This window comes from Drosophila eugracilis, unplaced genomic scaffold, assembly GCF_018153835.1.
Source record: "Drosophila eugracilis isolate 14026-0451.02 unplaced genomic scaffold, ASM1815383v1 contig_367, whole genome shotgun sequence".
NCBI lineage: Eukaryota > Metazoa > Arthropoda > Insecta > Diptera > Drosophilidae > Drosophila > Drosophila eugracilis.
In genome coordinates, this window is record NW_024573224.1 from 2,776,748 (window position 1) to 2,796,792 (window position 20,045).

The 20,045-nt window shown below is 39.4% G+C and overlaps 5 protein-coding genes across 6 annotated transcripts; 2 read left to right on the plus strand and 3 right to left on the minus strand.

Moving 5' to 3' along the window:
* The first annotated feature begins 170 nt into the window (after window positions 1-170).
* On the plus strand, window positions 171-10,285 carry LOC108116244 (golgin subfamily A member 4). The gene is made up of 18 exons (XM_041818689.1): window positions 171-1,377; window positions 1,450-2,145; window positions 2,217-2,333; window positions 2,393-2,788; window positions 2,853-2,981; window positions 3,032-3,199; window positions 3,270-3,530; window positions 3,609-3,710; window positions 3,771-4,664; window positions 4,749-4,853; window positions 4,912-5,058; window positions 5,122-5,190; window positions 5,249-5,416; window positions 5,473-5,532; window positions 5,746-7,435; window positions 7,499-8,184; window positions 8,240-9,478; window positions 9,786-10,285. The coding sequence occupies exons 1-18, from the start codon at window positions 171-173 to the stop codon at window positions 9,935-9,937; spliced, it is 8,286 nt and encodes a 2,761-aa protein (XP_041674623.1). The 3' UTR covers window positions 9,938-10,285.
* Window positions 10,286-10,410: 125 nt separating this feature from the next.
* On the minus strand, window positions 10,411-11,182 carry LOC108116490 (abnormal spindle-like microcephaly-associated protein homolog). The gene has a single exon (XM_017228423.2). It carries the CDS (start codon window positions 11,023-11,025, stop codon window positions 10,588-10,590), a length of 438 nt encoding a protein of 145 aa, XP_017083912.1. The 5' UTR covers window positions 11,026-11,182; the 3' UTR covers window positions 10,411-10,587.
* Window positions 11,183-12,882: 1,700 nt separating this feature from the next.
* LOC108116420 (DNA replication licensing factor Mcm5) lies at window positions 12,883-15,540 on the minus strand. Its single transcript, XM_017228307.2, has 4 exons — window positions 15,258-15,540; window positions 14,093-15,203; window positions 13,211-14,032; window positions 12,883-13,142 (listed from the first exon to the last, which is right to left on the minus strand). The coding sequence occupies exons 1-4, from the start codon at window positions 15,407-15,409 to the stop codon at window positions 13,026-13,028; spliced, it is 2,202 nt and encodes a 733-aa protein (XP_017083796.1). The 5' UTR covers window positions 15,410-15,540; the 3' UTR covers window positions 12,883-13,025.
* Window positions 15,541-15,801: 261 nt separating this feature from the next.
* LOC108116421 (protein arginine N-methyltransferase 1-B) lies at window positions 15,802-17,707 on the plus strand. Its single transcript, XM_017228309.2, has 4 exons — window positions 15,802-15,911; window positions 15,975-16,250; window positions 16,318-16,547; window positions 16,787-17,707. The coding sequence occupies exons 1-4, from the start codon at window positions 15,909-15,911 to the stop codon at window positions 17,406-17,408; spliced, it is 1,131 nt and encodes a 376-aa protein (XP_017083798.1). The 5' UTR covers window positions 15,802-15,908; the 3' UTR covers window positions 17,409-17,707.
* Window positions 17,708-17,734: 27 nt separating this feature from the next.
* LOC108116422 (RNA-binding protein 1) lies at window positions 17,735-19,820 on the minus strand. Of its 2 annotated transcripts, none has more exons than XM_017228311.2 (3): window positions 19,713-19,820; window positions 19,259-19,636; window positions 17,735-18,023 (listed from the first exon to the last, which is right to left on the minus strand). In XM_017228311.2, the coding sequence occupies exons 2-3, from the start codon at window positions 19,585-19,587 to the stop codon at window positions 17,933-17,935; spliced, it is 420 nt and encodes a 139-aa protein (XP_017083800.1). In that variant the 5' UTR covers window positions 19,588-19,636; window positions 19,713-19,820; the 3' UTR covers window positions 17,735-17,932. The 2 variants fall into 2 exon arrangements, with proteins under 2 accessions (XP_017083800.1, XP_017083799.1); XM_017228310.2 differs by lacking the exon at window positions 17,735-18,023 and adding an exon at window positions 18,485-18,794.
* Window positions 19,821-20,045: the final 225 nt, after the last annotated feature.

Consider the following 20,045-nt stretch of genomic DNA (forward strand, 5'->3'; position numbering starts at 1 on the left):
TCTGTGAAAGCAACAAGTTATGGCAACGTCAGCTGGTGGTGATATGTTTTGGCACCCAAGGTGTTGACATGGCAACTCCGAGTGAGCCGAGGTTTCCAGGCACATTCGGACACCTTTCTTGGTCAGTATTGATTCAACATTTTCCCATGCATGGTGTTTAAAATACTAAAATGACGACCACGAGTTTACCAAGAGTTCCCGAGGGTCTGCGGGACCTAATGAAGGTTTATACCAAAGAAGTGTTACGTGAAAAGCCGGCTGATTTGTATGGCTTTTCGGCCAACTTTTTCAATATGATTGTTGGTGAAAAATCCAATAAAATGGTGCGAAAATACGAGCCGGTGCAAACGTATGAAACAATTATGAAGAACCGCATACGTCAGCAGGTTCCCCTTTCCCTGGTGTTCAATATAATTCCAGAAACACTTACGGATCTCATTAAGCAATTTATCAAGGCAGTTCTAAGAGAAAAACCAGAGAATATCTACATTTTCGCACAGGAGTACTTTCAAAGGATATCCAAAGAAAAGTCGGGACGAATTGAGTACACCAAATATTCGACATACGAAAAGTCATTAAAGGGCAAAGAAAACGTAACTCCTGTATCGAAGGTAACCTGCGAGTGTGGGCGAATCCTAAGTGCGAATAAAAAGGATGTGGAGAATACGACTTCCGCTTATACAGATACCAAACTAGCTGAGGCAGACCAACCGAAATTTTCCAGCCGAATTTCCTATTTGCAATCAGTTGTTATCATTCAAAGACATTTTCGAAGATATCTCAAAGAGCGAAAACTTGCTCTTGATAAGGATAAATGCAATAGTGTGGAATACATGACATCTATACTCCTGATTCAACGACAAGTTCGTCGTATCTTGGCAAAGAAGCGAGTTGAAAAACTTAAAAATTCACGTGACGTCCGGAGCAAGAATAATAAATTTAACACTGCTGACTATATGAAAGCGGTTGTCGTCATTCAGCGACATTATCGCATATATTTGAAAAAGAAGCAGGAGCAAAATCGATTGAAAAACGGCACAGTATCCTTAGCAACAGCCGCCATCATAATCCAAAGAGCCTTCAGAAGAATGGTGGCACGTTATAGAGCCAAGAGAACTATTTCTTCAGCCACAGATCATGCCGAGGAACTCAATGACAATGCTTCAGAAACTGGATCCTACACATCCGTTTCCACTGCACTCCTTTCAACGGAATCTACTGAACTGGGAATGGCCAATTACGAGGAACGTGTCCATCAGAAAATAATTCACGAAGACGAGGAAGTGGAGAACAATAACGTTGATGCCGGCCTTGAGAAGGAGTATTTCGCGGAACCCATTAAGGGCCAAGAAAAATCGATTCAGCTAAGGAAAAGCGGTAATTAACTAGGCGAATATCGTATGATTAATCGAAATTCTAGTAACTTGGTTTTTATTTTATATTTTTCAGAAATTCTTAGCGGCGCCTTAATCGAAAGTATGATTCACAAGCCAGATTTGAAGGACTTACAAAATGAATCAAAGGATTTGGAAGTGAATGCTTTGCAGTCTGTTGATATGGAAGATTATAATGACCCAAATCAAGCTCAAGAACCTGAAATCATAAAAGAAATTAAATCAAGTCTAGATCTAGAATCAATACCTCAAGTCGAACTTAAAGATACAAATGGTAGCGAAGAAACGGAGTTGGAAAACGAAGACAAACTACAAACTGAGTTGGAAAACGAAGACAAACTAAAATCCAATAAAGCCAGCTTAGATTCGGCACCGGAAGTCCTAGCCGAGTTTAAAGATAACCCCTATACTGAAAATATAGAAGATACAACCAAGGATCAAACTAAAACTGAAAGCTTAACCAAAGATAATGTTAAAAAAGCGGATGGTGAATTTGTAGAAAGTTCTTTACTTCATGGTGAGAAAAAAGAAAGTGATGATGGACCAGAAAATGATACAAAAAAGGCTGATGCCTCTTCTGATATTTTACAAGCTGATGAAAAAGATAATGAAGATAAATTACCCAATGAAACCAAAAGCGAATCTCAAGAAATTCCAATTGAAAACGAAGTTACCCCTACAGTTTCTATTGAAATTGAGCATGTCGAAGATATTCCCGAAGAATCCATATCAACCCAAGAAGACACTAAAGGTAAGTACTTTTAATATTTAATTTTTAAGTTTAGTGTAGAATCATTAATCATTTTTTAGCAGTGCTTGCAGATAAGAACTTAACTGATGACGACTCAAAATCGCAAGACTCTCAAAATATTACCCACGCGGAAGATGACAGCTTGAAAAAGGTTTTACTTAATCAAAATCAAGAAGTTCTTGAGCAAGGTACTTTACATAATTTATTTGTTTTTCAAAAACTTTTGATTTAATTTTATTTATTTTAGAAACTCCTTTAGAACTTTTAGATGAAAATTTGGAAACATCTGCAGACACACCTAGTCAAGCTGAAAATAATAAAAGCAACTCATTAGACAAAGATGAAAACAAGTCCTTTGAGAAAACTCGAGAAAAGAGAAGCTTAGAAGATGAAGAACCCGTAAAAACCAACTTGAAAACCCAGGAAAACATAGGGATTGGAAATCAGGGTGAAATGAAGGCCTACAATGGGCATAACCTGGATGGTTCTTTGGAAACTATACCTATATTGGAAGATAAACCAACAACGCCACCAAAAACAGAAGATAAAACAATTTCAGATATTACTGAAACTGTAGAAGAAATCGATGAATCAAATCAAGAAACTACAATAGAAGGAACTTTAGATAACGTTCCAGAAGTTGGTAAGATAGAAATGGCTTACTATTATATAAAACAATGATTTAAAAATTAAATCTTTTATTACAGATGATCAGATAACCGAAAGTAAGCAAATTGCTTCAGAAAACATTAACCCTATAAAGGATAATTTGCTAAATGAAGAAGAATCTCTCGAGCCTAGTACTACAGCTACTGCACAAGCTTCTGAATTGTCAAGTAAGTATTACAAATTTGTACAAAAGTTTTATAAAACTTAAATTTTTTAGCTGTTGAAGGCTTAGAGGTTGAAACCTCAACAGAGATTCAGAAAGAAACGGCATCGAATGATGAATTAAAAGCAGATAAAGAGGTTGCTGGACTTTCAAGTGCTCCAAAAACTGATCAATTAGAATCGAAAAGTGAAAAAATCAGGGAAGGGAAGAGCAATGATGATAGTAAGTTTTAGTTCTTAAAAATTAGTGCCTAAATGTTTAATATTTTTCCTTACAAATTAAAAAAATTTAGAAAAACTTCCATCAGATGATTTGCTGAAAGAAACAGAAATTTTACAAAATGATATCACAGAACTATCACAACAAGAAACGATTCTAATTGGACAAGAAAGTTTAGAAACTGAGGAATCTTCTCCCGCTGAAGACGGCAAAGAAAAACAAAATTCAAAGAGTTCCAATCCTGATTTTCATAATTTTGATGTCCTCACAGAAAATACTGAATTAAAAATCGAAGATAATGTTTCCAGCTTTAAAAATCCAGCAGAAATAACAGGTGAGCAGAAAATATGAAAACATAATGAAAAAACATTTAAAAATATAACTAATTTCTAATAATATTTTCTCAATTCAGAAGGACCTGAGAACCAAACCGAAGTTAGAGAAGATATAATACCCAAACCTAGTGAACTCCAACAGAATACAAAAACCATTACAGAAAACTCTGTCATAGAAGGTAAATAGTATGCACTCAAACTTAAAAAATATGTAATTAACAAAGCCTTATAAAATATAGGTAAAACATTAATTAAAAAATCAGAAAGCTTAAAATCTGATGAACAAGAATCGGAAAAGAAAGTTCTATCTATCGAATTGAAGCAAAAGGAAAATCTGAAAATAGATGAAGAATCTGCGGAATTCGGTGATAAAATATTACCCGGCGAATCGGAAAGCTCACCAGTTAAAGACCAACAATCCAATCCAGAAGCCTTACCAATCAACTCCGATTCTATGCAAGACGAGTTTAAAAAGCTGGGTGATGAATCTACGGAAGTAGATGTAGAGTCGACCACGAAAACAGAAAGTTTCCCAGCTGAAGCTGAACAATTGGAAAACGAAACTCTGCCAACTCAATCTGAATCTATTCAAGTTCAGGATAGTAAAGTAGATGGTGAATCTGCGGAAGATATAAAGTCAACTATGGAATCAAAAACTTCCCGAACTGAATCTGAACAATCAGATAGAGAATCAAAACCAATAGAATCCGAATCTATGAAAGTAGACAAGAGTGAGTTGGATAGTGAATTTAATAGATTGAAATCTACGGAATCAGCTGGGGCAGATGAACCTCAACAATTGGACAAAGAAACTAAACTAGCAGAAGCCGAGTCTATGCAAATTGAGGATGATAAATCTGCAGAAGAAATGAAGTCAACTATGGAATCAAAAACATCCCGAACTGATTCTGAAAAATCAGATAAAGAAGCAAAACCAATAGAATTTGAACCTTTGCAAGTTGACAAAAGTAAGTTAGAAGGTGAATCTGATGAAATAAAAGTTAAGTCATCTACGGAATCAGAAAGTTTCCAAGTCGAAGCTGAAGAAGTGAACAAAGAAAGTTTACCTGAAGAGAGTAAATTGATTGATGAAACTACGGAATTAGATATTCATTCGACTAAGAATTCAGAAGGTATAATAATATTTAATAATAGTATTGTATTTATAAATTAGTAACCAACTAATCTTATAAATTTATCAGAAAAAGTATTTTCAGATTCCCTGGAAAGTGTACCTTCAAAAGCTTCATTGGAAAGAGTCACCAACAGCGAAGAAGAGCTCGGTCCTGCAATGTCTATGGGCGACACTGCCATTGCAGTTAGTAAGTATATAAATTGTTTTGGTAAAGTTAATTTTAAAATGTAACATTATTATTGAAGTGGGATTATCTGGTAAAAATAAGTTCGAAACTGTAAATGGAGAGTTACAGGACAAGCCCAAGTCCCAAGATTTGGAAGAGATACAAAGTAAAGTAACTTCTGAGAAGATAACTGAAGAACCACCCAATGTTGCAGATGAAGAAGAGAGTAATTTCAAGTTATACATATTGATTTAATTTATAAAATAAACTAATTTTTTCTAATTTAAAGTAGATGGATCAGAAACCATAATCAATAGGAGTAATGAGAGCATCAGCGAAGGAAACGTGGAACATCCAAGTAAGTAGATCAACCTCAGTTAGATTTGGTTTATATCTTAAAGGGTATGTGTTATTAGGCTCAGAAACTGCTTTAGAGAAGGTCATGACAGATGAAGGACCCATACCCACTCAGCTTGAAGGGGATGGTTTATCAACGAAAACTGATGAAACTGCTGACCTAAAGGAACATAAAGATGACTCCACAGCTATGGGAAACACGGCTGCAATTATTGAGGATAAAAAGAGTGAGTTGAAAGTAAAAGTGCTTTTCCTAAACCAAATCAAATTCTCTCTTACACAGCTGAAGAACTAAATAACATAATCAACTCCCTTGTTCCCTTAAATCCCGATGTAATTACTGGTAAGAAATCATAAACGAAAAACTTGTTAAATTTGTTTTTAAATTAGCAGAAAAACTCTTCATTGCTTGTATCTAATCAATTAATTGGCACCCAAAATTTACCTACTAACCATATTGAGATTGAAAAGAACACCAAGAAGTTATCTAACTCTAGTGTAAAAGATAAAGATATTGGCACCTTAACATCGGGGCGACTTGTGCCCACACCCATAGCTGAGTTGCAGCTCAAGTCATTCAAAAATCCCAACGACGATGGCGCCTGGTATGATATATATGTGGAACCCAAGGGATCCACTGATACAGAAGTAGAAACCACTCAACCCCCAGTTCAAACTAAAAAACCAAATACAAGCCAAGTAACATCTTCGGTTGTAGAAGAACCTATCATTCCCGCACAAAGAGTTCCAAGTTATTATACACCCAAAGAAATCGTAGAAAACGTAGAGCCAAAGGCCAAGAACTCAGTTTCATTCTTCGTTTCATTCAATGCGGATGATGGCAAACCCAAGTACAAAATACCAAAAAAGTTTCAATCTAAAACAGATAATAGAGAAGTAAAAACCAATGAAGCTATTTCCCCTGAATCTGATATTGATTCCAATGAAGAGGAAATCGAGGTTATAGAAGTATCAGAGGGCGATCCCGAGTACACGCAGACAGGAGGATCCAAACTGCAAACCATTTTGGAACTAGATAATGAAAATGACCAACCCACGGAAAATGTTAATCAAAGCACGGACTTGGAGCCTGCTCAGAAAGAGCTATCAAGTAGAAATATTAACCATGTTGAATATAATCTTGGAAAGCCAAAAAGTAACTCTGAGCATTACGAATCTTTGTACAAAACAGATATTTTAAATATTTTAAGATCTGTTCAGATCATAGAAAGAGCTTACAAGCGCTTCAAGGATAAGCAATCTTTAAAGAGTGAACCTGAAAGCGAATCTGAATTTGAAAAACAAAACAGAGCTGCAAAAATAATTCAAAAGTGGCTTCGGAGCAACCTAAAGAAAAAGGCTATTAAAGTTTCCCCTGATGATTCCCGAAAATCTAAAGAAAATCTTGCTGCACAGAAAATTCAAAGAGCATATCGAAGATATCTCATGAAAACGGAAGAACAAAAGATTGCCGATGAAAAACTTATTCGAAGACAAGAAAACGCTGCACTCATTATCCAAAAGGCATTTAGGCTGTTTTCCCAAAGAAAAATAATCGAACCCATTAAAACTCAGACCTCAGATGACTCAAAACTTGCTCAAAATAAAGCGGCTACAAAAATTCAAAGAGCTTACAGAAGGTATCTTAAATTAATGGAAAAGCCAGAAGAGATAGATTCTGTAAAGCCCCAAGATCCAAAAATACAAGATGATGGTAATCAGGAGGAAGCTAATTTAAGCGTAGTTAATCTGGCAAAGGTATCTAAAGAACCAAAAGTGATTGATGAATTAAAATCTGAAGAGATACAGGAAGTTAAGCAACCTTTAATATCTAGTTCAATGCCATTTCATTCTCCAGAACCAGTTGACAACCTAAAAACTACCAAAGAATTGAAAACTGATAAGCTTCAAGATTTAGTACAGGTAGAGGAAAACATTTCCACACCAATTTATTTGACAAATTTAAGTAACGAACCGAAAAGGATCAAAGAATTAGAGTCGGAAGAGTCTCAAGACATAAAGAATCTCTCGAAAGTTAGCCCAACTTCAAGTTTTGATGAATCAAAACCTCTTACTAAATTACAATCTGAAAAGTCAGATAAATTTCAAGAACTAGAGAGTGTCAGTTTAAGTTCAATTTCTGACGAACCTAAACCTCTAGCTAAGTTACAGTCTGAAGATGATTTTCAAGAAGTACACACCGCTAATTCAAATTCCGATGAACAAAAATCTCTTACTAAATTACAGTCTGCAGAACCATTAGAAATAAAGAATCATTCGAAAGGATCCTATAATAAGGAAAGTTTAAGCGAATTACAGAAAAAAGAATTCCAAGAGCAACCTAAATCTGTGGAATCCAGTTCATCTATAAATCATGAAAAGCGCGAAACAAAATATGAATTACAGACAGATGATCCTCAGTCTAAAGCCAATGATCCAATAAAAGATGAACATGTGGGGAAATCCAGTGCAGCTCTTATAATACAAAGAGCTTTTCGACAATATATGGAAAGAAAAAAGCTACAAAACTTTGATATGAGCTCCTTTGACTCTATTACCAGCTCACAGATAACAGCCATAGAAAATTCAAGTTACCCAACTGCAACCACACCATCAGAAAGTTTGGTTCAAGAAGAACCCAGTGAAGATGCTTCAAAGATCCAACCCAAATCCGAATGGTTTGTGGGGTCAACTCGCATAATACCAAGCCAGGGAGTCGTTGGAGGACCTCTTGGGGTAGCAACCGATCCGGATCCAGATGTAATCACAAGTAAAACCAGCACGCAAGTAGAATCAGTTGAAATAGTAGATAGATCGCATGGCTCGCTTGAATCTAAATTAAATCCTGATTCCAAAATCGATGAGGGTTCATCTGAAAAGGATAATGCAGTCTCTTCTGGTTTAGCAGGTTTAACAGAGGCATCTGAGGCTGGGACTGGATCAGTGGAGGATCCACTACTGTTGTCACAATCCGATTTTGGTGGCATCGTACAGTGTAAGTTTGGTATAACAATCTTTAAATTCGTATAATATCTTTATATCTTATACAGCTCTGGATATTGCTTCAACTCAAGAGTTGGTTAATAGTTTCCTGGAGAATGAGATCGAGTACTCATCGAAACAAGGCCCATATCCAATTGCTAGCCATCTTAAAGAAGTTATAGAGGAACCTTGTATAAAAAAATGCGCTTCACTGACAAATCTTTCCGAGGGAGAATCAGAACCAGAAGTGGCTGGCCAAAAAGCTGAGAATACGGACTCCTCCATATCGGAAACCATGGGTTTAGACACGCTCTCCACAGATACAATAGAGAAGGCAACTGTTAAGTTGTCCAAACCAGAGGAAGTTATTGAAAAGATGTCCCAACTGCGAGACTCCAAGTCCCAGGAGAGGCTCTCCTCGGCAGATCCCAGTTTTGATGAACCCGTAGTCCGACCTATGAGTTCTTTGCAGGAGCAATCCAGCATTGACATCGAAGATGGAGATATTATCGTATACAACCGTCTGCAGAGGGAGGAGACCAGGGAGAGCTCTGCTCAGAGTGACTCCGTGGTTTTCGGTGAGGCGGAAAATATCCAAGTCAAGGACTTGCTCAATGAAGAAGAATCCGGAAGGGTGCATTTGATGAGGCATTACACTATCGCTGGCGATGATCCCCGAGGACTCTTCAGATCTGTGACCATAGATGAAGGTGAAGATGGTATGGCCATTAATAGCGCCATGAGTTTCTGTTTGGACGATGAGACCTCGGAGAATATTCGCAAGAAGATGATGGCTTACTCCTTGTCCGAAACGGATTCCGATTACTTTGATCCCAAAAAAAGCAGCAAAGACTTTGACATAGATACCGCCATGGCGGATGATATGGGAACATCCACTGAAACCGAGTCCACCATTGTTTCGGCGGCCACAAAGATCCAGGCTGGAGCTCGTGGTTTCCTTACCAGGCGAAGATTGCGACGGGCTAGTGCCGGAACCAAGTCATCAACTTTGGACACTAAGGCTTCGTTTGGAAACGATGCCATCAGCGAATCCTTGGAACGATTCATTGAGGAGGAAGCTGCTAAAAAGATTCAGGCTGCATATCGGACGCACACCCGAAAGCGCAAGGGTCACCCCCGGAAGTTGGAGGGCATCAGCTTGGAGAGCAATCTGGCCGCTAGGCGTCAAAAATTGCAGCGTGGAGATGCGCTTCGTAATGATTCTACCCCTGATGAAGAGAATAGTGTGAGCACCAGTGGAGGACAATCCCAAAAGATTTCAAGGACTCAGAGAAGCAAAACTGTTGGTAAGTGAGTTTATACAGGTTACTTGGTTTAGCATAAGTCTATATGACTTCGGAAGGTATCTAAAAATATGCTATAATATATTTCGACCCGGAAATGGAAGGGAATGACATAGCAACCAACTTTTAGCCACTATAACCCATCGCATACATAAATCATTTAAGATTCTTTTGAAAGCCAAAACATTAACTGATCTGTTTTCTGTAACTTAAAAGGTTCTTTGAATTTCTCAAAAATATTTTTAGTTTATTTTCAGTTTAATCACAACACCAACTTATTATTAAAAGGCAAAATGTAATTTATTTCCAGGTGAGACAAAGTCAAAAGCTGACATGGAATTAAGGTGGCTGAAAATGCGTCAGAATTCAATGCCCGTACAAATTGATTGCGAAGTTTTCAGAGTAATTCCCAAACATATGCGAAAACGTATAAAAAGCGCCGAGGGGAACAAAAGGAAATAAAAAATCTATATAATAGGTATCCACGCTGAACTATATCTAAATAAAATATATATAATCGAAAATGTTTTTGTTATCAAAGAAGCGGAAAGGCTTCCGGGAGTAAATCATAACATATATTTTCCTCAAATTAAATGTATTTAATTTAAACGGACTGTGGATGAGCGGATGGCTGCCACCTTTGTTATAAACATTAAACGGATTTGACAGATTTATGGGATGGGCGTGCATCATGGGTCATTGTACTAAATTGAATGAATACCAACCAGCTATTGAGTTGGTTTTATATTAGAGACAATCTTTACAACTATCATTTGAATTTTTCCGATTCGGAAAATTCCCGTCCTGTGTATATCAGGCTTTTATGTTCGATTAAATAAAATGTTTATTCACTGTATTTTATAGCGTATACATACAGCACTGTAAACCAAAAATAGGCCTACGGAAAACACAAACAAATTGATATCGTTAATGGATAATGGTTGTCTTTCAAGATTCCGGTTTCTTGAGTAAGAGTATTTTATTCTTCTGGAAGCTATCAGTTAATATTAAACTATTTACACGACACGTATTGAACTAAATGGTAGGTTTTGAATACACATATTTGTATGTACAGTAGAAATTCGAATTGTAGAACAACGCCCTAAAAATTATTACACAATGGGCTCGCATTGTTTCAATTCTTTGCGTGTTTTGAATCCCCGGAAGCCAGCCTGAATTTTAACGGCCGCATCGGTGGCAATTTTCTGCTTCTTTCGCACCAGGAAACCACGGAATCCTGCCTGGATCTTGGTGGCCGAACGATCCTCCACAGATTTTCCTCCATTTTCGGAAGTCACCTTCTGTTCATCGATATTGGGTCGGGAATTTCCCGTATTTTCCTGGTTTTCCATGAGGGCGTTGTTTTTTGGACGCTGGCGTTGATTTCTCCGGGTATGCGGATTGGATAGGCGAGGATTTGCTGATTTGCTGGATCGATGGATTTCTTTGCGAACTCTATAGCCACGAAATCCTGCCTGGATCTTGATGGCCGCACTCTCTTCGGACTGCAAGGACGATGCTGATTCCGGGGAGCTCGGGTAAATGTACATGATCCTCTGATGCACTGCGACAAAAAATGTGGTTTTCCTGGGGCAATCTGGAGTCCGCGTTAATGCCCAAAAATGACGGCTTTCATTGGATGTACCTCTGTTTATTCCGGACGAACTTGCTCGCTCGAGATCTAAAATTGTACTGACGTACTGCAGACGCTTGCTTGGCATATGTACGGCGAGAATTTTCATTTTCATTTTCATTCACAAAACAAAGGCCCCACTCAGCGATTTTGGTCTCTCCCACCTCCCTCCACGTATCTTACATGGGCCTTTTGTATCTATACCTCTGGCGGACCGACTGCCATCCATTTCTCTCCCGCGAGACTGGGAAAGGAATCCACGGATGCTGATGACGTTCAAGAATTTTTGTTTCTACAAAATATATACAGGCGCGTTGGAAACAATTATCTAATTTCCTCAACGTTCCCAATTATGTGCAACCCAATTAACAGACAAATAATAATGGTGATCGGTTGCGTAATTTTGCTGATCTATCGTTTAATATTTCAATATATTCGATTCGTGCTCGGGTCGTGTTGAAAAACAAATCATCACGCAGTAATCACTGTTTTTGGAAAATTGTTTACATTAGCTTGGTCTACGTAGCGGGTGGCGGAAAAACAAATAAAGTAAATTGGTTTAGGTGAAAAGCGAACTTATAGATACACACAGTTCCATAGATGTATATATACTACATATATATTCGTGTGGAATGAAAAGAGCATCGGGTGCATCGCTTTGTTAATGGAAACGATGATGAACAGACACAGAGGCAGAGGTAATTGAAAAATATGAACACACATGTGCATCAATATCGAAATATGAATTTCAATTAAACTCATATCGTTTGATGTTTGAATTATCTTGACCCTGGGTTCGCTACAAAGTTCAAAGTACCACAATATTATTAAATCGAGCCAGGCATCTCACATTTATACTATGTGTTTAATTCGCTACTAGACTCAAATGGAAATTTTCGTCACAAAATAAATTATATTTATTTGTATAGCTCTGCTGGCTGTTTTCCATCAATATTATTCAGTCTATGATATTTTGGAATTTTTAGAAAACATTTAGATTGTTGAGCAGCATGTTTCAATTTTTTCGCTTTATAAATTCTAAAGCACCTTGACGTCATTCGGAACCTAAAACGCAGCAAAGTGGCGTCATTAGGCAAAAATTTATTTGAAATAAATATTATTGTTACGTCTCTCAAAATAATACAGTCATTTTGCAGATATATAATGTTGTGGTAAACAAGATTGTAAAGATTTCCTTCCGGAAATTCATAAATTCGAAATGCTTATATTCGCCATTGTATTTAAATGGCCAGAAGTATACGTAACGCGCTTACGTATTCTTGAAAATTCGTGCACATATTGAGTATATTTCAGCTTTCGATTATGTTTGTAAGTATATGTGCACGCGCAAATATACTAATTGGGTTTTTGTATAAAAGGAAGTAATAAACGTTCTCAAACAGAGGAAAAAATATTTTTAAAAAATTGGCAAACAGCCAGGGTAATATGATTGGTTTTTGTGATTTGTCCGAATGACGTAGGCAAACACAGCAGAATGTAGAGCGAAATTGTCGGTTTGTGCGGAAATTTGGAGGCCGACCAAAGGGTCTCTGTGCCTCTGTTCAAGCATCATCAACAAACAAAATTGAGATCTTGCTGAAAATCTCATTTCGTAAATGTAAACAACAATCATGGATATTTATGTAACGATTAGTTTGCCGGTCTGTCTGAATTATGAACTAGAAATACCTAGGGGTTTCCACTATCGTTAGAAAATTTCAAACAAAATTCTGGAGGATAATTCTAAACAAATTTAAACGTCAAGAGAAAAATATTCAAGATTTAAATTATTTTATTTGTCTCATAAGTAGAAAGAATGTATAGTTTTCTTAAAGATATAAATGAAAATACAATATATATGACGTACGATTCATGAAACATTCAACGATGGGTGAATAATGATGTAAATAACAGTGATTAGCAAATACGGTAGAGCATCTTCCGTTGCATTCTGTGCTGAAGCTCACCGCGACGAATCATCGTATGAATAACTTTCATCACGGTACGTTCCTCATACTTCTGACGTAAAAAGTCCTGAAACAAACATATAAAGTTAGATAATTAGACTTATTTATTATAAAGCTTTGCACTTCAATAACTACCTGCAAAATATTCTGCTCTGAGACTTGAGATCCAATAGCGAAGCGGCGCTTCAATTGCTTTTCGATGCGGTTCAGTGTCTCCTGATCTTCTTCGGTAGTGAATCCCTCGGCGCCGGCCAAGCTACCGGTCATGGCAGCATCGAGTGTCGATACTTGGAAGAGACGGAGAGCCTCGTTCACGTGCTCATCGGAGGCGAATGGCTGCAGGCGAATCTTTGCCAGCGATTCGGAGATTCGAATAACAGCTTCCAGCTGACGCACAGTGATGGGAATGCTCAGTCGCTTGTCAGAGGCCTTCTCCTGCTGACCTGCTCCACTGCGCATAAGAACATATCGACTTTTTAGCTTCTCGCCGGCAGCCTCGCTCAGTCGTGGGCCGCAATGGGTGCGGCAGTAGTGAATGTACTTCTTAAACGTTGACAGCGATATCTCACCTTCCGCCGGCTCCGAAGGCGCCGACTTGTTTGAACTGAGATGTACGTTAATGATGTGCTTGGCAAGCGTTATGTCCCGAGACTCATCGTGAATATCCTTGACAATAAATATCATATCGAAACGAGAAAGAATTGTAGGCATGAAGTCGATGTTCTCCTCGCCCTTAGTATCGTCCCATCTGCCGAAAATGGAGTTGGCAGCCGCCAAAACGGAACAGCGTGAATTCAAAGTGGTCGTGATTCCGGCCTTTGCAATGGATATGGTCTGCTGTTCCATGGCCTCATGAATAGCCACACGATCATCCTCTCGCATTTTATCGAACTCATCAATACAGACCACACCGCCATCGGCCAGGACCATAGCACCACCCTCCATGACAAAGTTGCGCTAGGAAATAATTATTTAGTTAGTAAGATATATGAGAGATAAAACATAAGCACTTTTTACCGTTGAGGGATCCTTCATAACCGAAGCCGTTAGACCAGCCGCACTGGATCCTTTGCCCGAAGTATAGACAGCGATGGGAGCCACCTTCTCCACGAACTTCAGCAGCTGCGATTTGGCCGTACCAGGGTCGCCTAACAGCAATACGTTAATATCTCCACGACGGCACAAACCGTCTGGTAAACGTTTACGGGATCCGCCAAAGAGCATGCAGGTTATGGCTTTCTTGATGTCTCGCGAACCAAAAATGCTGGGTGCCAGGGATTGGGAGAGACGATCATAAATGTCTCCGGAGGCAGCTAAGCGGCGGAAGTGCTCCTCTTCATCAGTGGTGATGTTGCTGTAACGTGAGATCGCTCCCGCACCCTCAGAATCGACAGTGATGCCTACCACCCTCATGTACGGAGCACGGACTCCAACGACAGCCTTTTCGCGACCATCCTGGCGAGATGGTTTGCCGACCTTGCGTATGGAGTAAATGCCCTGGATAAGTACACGATTACCGGGTACCACACGTTCGCAAAGGGAACGATCGCAGAAGAGTTGCAAGTGGCGAGGAATCTCACCCTGAGGCACAAAGTCGGGAAGTTCCTGTAGCTTTAGAGTCTGAAAATCGACGCACTTGCACTTATCGGGCATTATAAAGAATGGATCCAGCGGACACTTGGGCCTGCCAGCCTGCTCCGTGTTGCACTTTCTAGGCAGGGAATAGCCCTCCAGACCTGGATTTACTTTCAGATTCGGAATGACCGTGCTACAGGACTGGCACATGATGGACATTCTTGTGGCTTTGGCACTGATTCCTGAGGCTGCGACAATAATTCCGGCAATCTTGACCAGCTTTGAGACGCAGTCAGACTTCAACTGGCGGATGTTAGTGGGATTAGCATTGGAACTGAGCAGGATCTGGATGTCGTGCATCTGCTCTTCGTGCTCCGGCCTGGGAGCCGTAATCTCGTCGGCCACCTCCCGGGCGGCCTCCTCAAATATTTGCAAATGCTCTGTGGGTTGTTTATTCAGCTTGTCTGCCAGAGCCTCATCGAAACCCACAAGGTCCTCCATCTCGATCTCCAAGAAGTAGCGTCCATTGAGGTAATTCCTCTTCAGAGTATCTCTGCAAGAAGATCACCTTTATCAGAGTTCGGATGCGGAATTGCAATCTACTCACCGGTATTTGTAGAAAAAGTTCTCCTCGTTGAAGGTGCGGATGAACTCCTTGTACTTCTTCTTCACCGCCTGCAAATTGATTTGTGCATCTTGCTGGTTTTCTCCACCGAAATTATCCGAAAAGAACACGCCCGCATCATCAAAGCCTTCCATTTTGAATAATGATAACAATAAACACAAGATATTTTCGTAAATAAACGCGACTTTCTGCCTCGCTCCTTTATTCAATCTGTTTTATAAATGCGATGTGCGAATATTTTGCCGCCAAAATTGCCGGGAAAGCGGTAGCTAGAGGTGGGTCAAAAATTATGCGTATATCGATTTTCTTTAGAATTTATCGATGTTTTCCCTATGATGTACAGCGAAATGTTGCAGCAATCGTTGAAATAGGATCAAAATTTGTCTAATTTTTTTTATTTATTTTTAAAACTATTCACTGCTGCTGCACGCTTAACTACCTTATCTAAAACTTTCTGAATTTTGAAAATCACAACCTGCCGATAATATCGAATTAACATCGATATTTGCTTCAACTCTAGAGAGCAGTATTGCAAAGCGACTTTTTAAACTAGCGTGCTGTAGAAATAGTCCCATCATTTAGTCGCTATTTTTTCGACGTGAAAAACCAAAGAGACGCCGAAAAAATTATAAAATGGTAAGTTTTACCCAAATTTTGCCGCTAATCGAGGGCTCGATCACTGACGGATCGTTTCCGCAGGCCAGCACAGACATCCCGATGGAGGCAGCTGTGGAATCGGCGACCGGCATCACGCCCAATTCAAATGCGAACTCAAACAATGTGGCGAAGAAGTTGCCCGCGGAGGGGTCTACCGGAGATAATCCCAATGCCAATGCCGACGAGATGACGTCCCGCGATTATTACTTTGACTCCTACGCCCATTTCGGGATCCACGAGGAGATGCTCAAGGACGAAGTGCGCACTGTCACATACCGCAACGCTATGTACCACAACAAGCATCTGTTCCAGGGCAAGGTTAGATTTACTTCTGGGGTTTCCCTCGTTTTGTAGCCCACCTCATTGGGGAATCTCATTTTTGCAGACCGTCCTGGACGTGGGTTGCGGTACAGGCATACTGTCAATGTTCGCTGCAAAAGCCGGTGCTGCTACGGTAATCGCTGTCGACTGCTCCAACATCATCGAGTTTGCCCGCCAAGTGGTCATTGACAACAATCTGCAGGATGTGATAAAGGTTGTTAAGGGCAAGATTGAGGAGATTGAGCTTCCAAATGGTATTGAAGGCGTGGACATCATAATTTCCGAGTGGATGGGGTAAGTAAGAGGGATCTTTTTTGTGAAGAGACTATAGAAATGCATCACCCTACGAAAGGCTTTATTATTTTAAAAGGGATGACAATGAAATCCCATGGGGTAGCATGTTTTTTTTTTTTTACTGTTTTCAAACATTTAAAATCAGTAGAGGTAATGTCTTTTACATAGTTAATGATTCTTTGAAGTTTTGATCGTCGAAGTCTAACGTTTTTTTTATTATTTTACTTTTCTTCTTATAGTTACTGCCTCTTCTACGAGTCTATGCTGGATACAGTGTTGTACGCTCGCGACAAGTGGCTGAAGAAGGATGGTATGATGTTCCCGGACCGAGGTACGTTGTACATCACGGCTATAGAGGACCGACAGTACAAGGATGAGAAGATCAACTGGTGGGACGATGTATACGGCTTCGACATGAGCTGCATTCGCAAGGTGGCTGTGACAGAACCGCTCGTCGACGTGGTCGACCCCAAACAGGTGGTGTCTACATCCTGCATGGTCAAAGAGGTTGACCTTTACACAGTGCAGAAGGCGGATCTCAACTTCTCGTCCAAGTTCAGCCTGTGCATCAAACGAAACGACTTTGTGCAGGCGTTAGTCACCTACTTTAACATAGAGTTCACCAAGTGCCACAAACGTCTTGGGTTCAGCACGTCTCCCGACTCCACATATACGCACTGGAAACAGACCGTCTTCTACCTAGATGATCACATGACAGCAAAGAAGAACGAGGAGATTACCGGCACGTTCCAGATGAAGCCCAACGAGCGGAACAACCGCGACCTGGACTTTGTCATCGACATAAACTTCAAGGGTGAACTGTCCGAGATTCAGGAGTCGAATACATACCGCATGCGCTAGGGGCCGCCATAACTAATCCGATCTGCCAGTTTGTACTAGGGCTCAGAGTCCTGCAGCGAGGATATAAACAATGACTAGACGTAAGGTTTATTCCAGTGCGAAATGTGCAACGAATTTGTGTTGCGTCTTCTCCTAAGTTTAAAGTGTACCTTTGTTAGTATACATAATATCTTTACACTCGTGCGCCTGTTTAAATTATTACCCGAACATACTTCTAAGAAAAGTTTTACAGTAGCACGTCAATTCTCACATAATAAACAGTGCATTAAGCACATCCCCTTTTGCTGGAGACAAACTCATTTTGATGATATATGAAACCAATCAAATCTCGCTGATTGTGCGTCTTTATTGTTTTTGTTTTTAAAAAAAGGAATTTTAAGAATGCATCGAAAGATTTATATTGTCATCTGAAGAAAATCTACTTACATCGCAATCAACATAGGCATACCTAACAAAAAGTCGGCCTTGGCCAGCTTTCTTGTTTGATTGCGACACTGCTTAAATGTTATCCTTTTGTAAATATCTTAGTGGCGGTCGCGAGAATCCGAACGACTTCGACGATCACGAGAGAAGCTGCGGCTGCGGGGCGATCGAGAGCGACGTGGTGAACGGGACCTGAAATAAACGCGTTGGTAAATGAGATAAGATTATTTACCAATTTAATCTATTTCGTTTAACTATCTGCTTAAAATAGTAAGAGGTGTATGTACATACGCGACTTACAAAGTGCTGAAAAGTAACTGTGCAGGCTAGAAAATATTTGATTTATTATATACACTAATTACCAGAGCGAAACACAAATGAAAGCTGTGCAAAGTGTTCTGTTCTAAAAAAGTAAATCCATTATTTTCAAGCTGGAACCCAATTAGGTAGTATTGTACACTGTCGATGCTTTATATTAACCCTAATATCGCATATTTTGTTTTAAAGCTTTCTACATTGTTAAAAGCGCGAAATCGCAATGACAAACTTGGACGGACAAATATGTAATACTGCGCTATACACGATTAAGACCAGTTTTCTCTTTATCGGAGTCAGAATTTGAGAAAGCGGGCCCTTAAATGAATATTCAATCATTAAACCGTCTAAACAAGACCTAATATTGGCAACTAAATTAAAGAAAATAATTGTAAGCAATTATTTGAAGGATACGCAGGATAACTTCGTAAGTAGAACTCTTTTGGCGACTGCAATGCTTCTTCTAGGATGAAATCATTTGGGTTGCTAATCAAAACTTCTGTGAGGCTGTGACGCTGAACATGGATAATTTAGAGTTGCAAGTTGAAGGTTGCTGGCTGTGGCTGTGAAGATGGTTGCTGTTGTAGATTGTTGATGTTGTAGAAGGAAGAAGTAGCAGTGGAAGTAGTTCTAGCCGAAGGAGTTATCCTGAAAAAGTGTCGATAACTCGCATTTAACAACCACTAAAGGCTTTGATCGTAGATAATATATGTATGTATACAGTTTGTACATTTGGTTTGAGAAAACATACTATAAATTTACAAATAGGAATGTCATGAAACTCGCAGTCAAAGGTCATTTGGACCTTAATAAAAAAACCTGCTAAAAAATTTCCATTAAATGGACTTCTTTCATAGGCTTTTTTTATCACGTGCGAAAAAAGCGGGAAATACAATTAGCAATTTATGTTTTGCGATCATTTCAATTTAATTTTGATTACAAATTGTATACTTTTTGATATGGGTTATGTTAACTTCTGCGGTTGGACACAGTACCGCTGATGTGAGCTCAGAATCCTAAAGAAATTACCCCATTTTGGAAATCCATGAATTCCATACGGAAGGTATATTAAGTCAAGTACCTTGAGAAGTAGTTTTTAGTCGTGTAATTACCTGTATCGTCCAGATCCAGAACGTCCACTACTGCCGCCGCCGCCACCGCCTTCACCGCGCCGGCGATCGCGAGATCGTCCCGATGACATCTCCACGCGAATCCTAGTCCCGCAGCAGCGTGTTCCGTCCAGGGCACGCGTTGCGTCTTCTGCATCCCGCCGGTCCTCGAACTCCACAAAGGCAAAACCGGGCGGATTGCGAGCCACCCACACATTTCGCAATGGACCGTATTTTGCAAAAGCCCCCTCTATTTCGTGTTTGGAGGCCGAGGAGCCTAGGTTGCCTACATACACCTTGCAGGCCAGGTCCCATTCCCTGTATCGCGGCATTTTTTATCGTGTGGCGTGGTGTCGTAAGTTTTGCGGAGAAAGTGACCGGCTAAAACGCGAGTATTCAGATCACTAAGATTCACCGTCCTCCTAAATAGATTTTTGGAAGTTTTTCAAACACTTACCTTATAAATTGTAACCTAATTTTGTTAATTTTTTAACAAAACCGTCCGCCTTTTCTTTATTTATTAGCAAAAGTGTGACCAGAACTGAAAAATAGTGGTGGCACTGTTAGACGATAGATTCCACGGGTACTTTTGCTTTACAATGTTGTATGATTTCTAAATGAAGAAATTAGCATTCAAATTTTATGTTTTATGTAATTTATAACAGATCAACTTTTCATTTATCTTGTATCAAATAATCAATCAGGTTATTAAAAAGTATTTATAACTTGTTTTAATTAGATTTTGAACTTTTACTCAGATGAGTAAATTTAGTTTAACTAGAGTCACTGA

Coding starts and splice junctions, on each gene's coding strand:
- LOC108116244 (XM_041818689.1), top strand. CDS start 171: ATGACGACCACGAGTTTACCAAGAGTTCCCGAGGGTCTGCGGGACCTA. Junction 2,334..2,392: donor TCAAGAAGTTCTTGAGCAAG/GTACTTTACATA, acceptor TATTTATTTTAG/AAACTCCTTTAGAACTTTTA. Junction 5,191..5,248: donor AGGAAACGTGGAACATCCAA/GTAAGTAGATCA, acceptor ATGTGTTATTAG/GCTCAGAAACTGCTTTAGAG.
- LOC108116490 (XM_017228423.2), bottom strand. CDS start 11,025: ATGTACATTTACCCGAGCTCCCCGGAATCAGCATCGTCCTTGCAGTCC.
- LOC108116420 (XM_017228307.2), bottom strand. CDS start 15,409: ATGGAAGGCTTTGATGATGCGGGCGTGTTCTTTTCGGATAATTTCGGT. Junction 15,204..15,257: donor AACTTTTTCTACAAATACCG/GTGAGTAGATTG, acceptor ATCTTCTTGCAG/AGATACTCTGAAGAGGAATT. Junction 14,033..14,092: donor TTATGAAGGATCCCTCAACG/GTAAAAAGTGCT, acceptor ATTATTTCCTAG/CGCAACTTTGTCATGGAGGG.
- LOC108116421 (XM_017228309.2), top strand. Junction 16,251..16,317: donor AGCATCTGTTCCAGGGCAAG/GTTAGATTTACT, acceptor TCATTTTTGCAG/ACCGTCCTGGACGTGGGTTG. Junction 16,548..16,786: donor ATAATTTCCGAGTGGATGGG/GTAAGTAAGAGG, acceptor TTCTTCTTATAG/TTACTGCCTCTTCTACGAGT.
- LOC108116422 (XM_017228310.2), bottom strand. CDS start 19,587: ATGCCGCGATACAGGGAATGGGACCTGGCCTGCAAGGTGTATGTAGGC. Junction 18,795..19,258: donor TCTGGATCTGGACGATACAG/GTAATTACACGA, acceptor ACACTTTTTCAG/GATAACTCCTTCGGCTAGAA.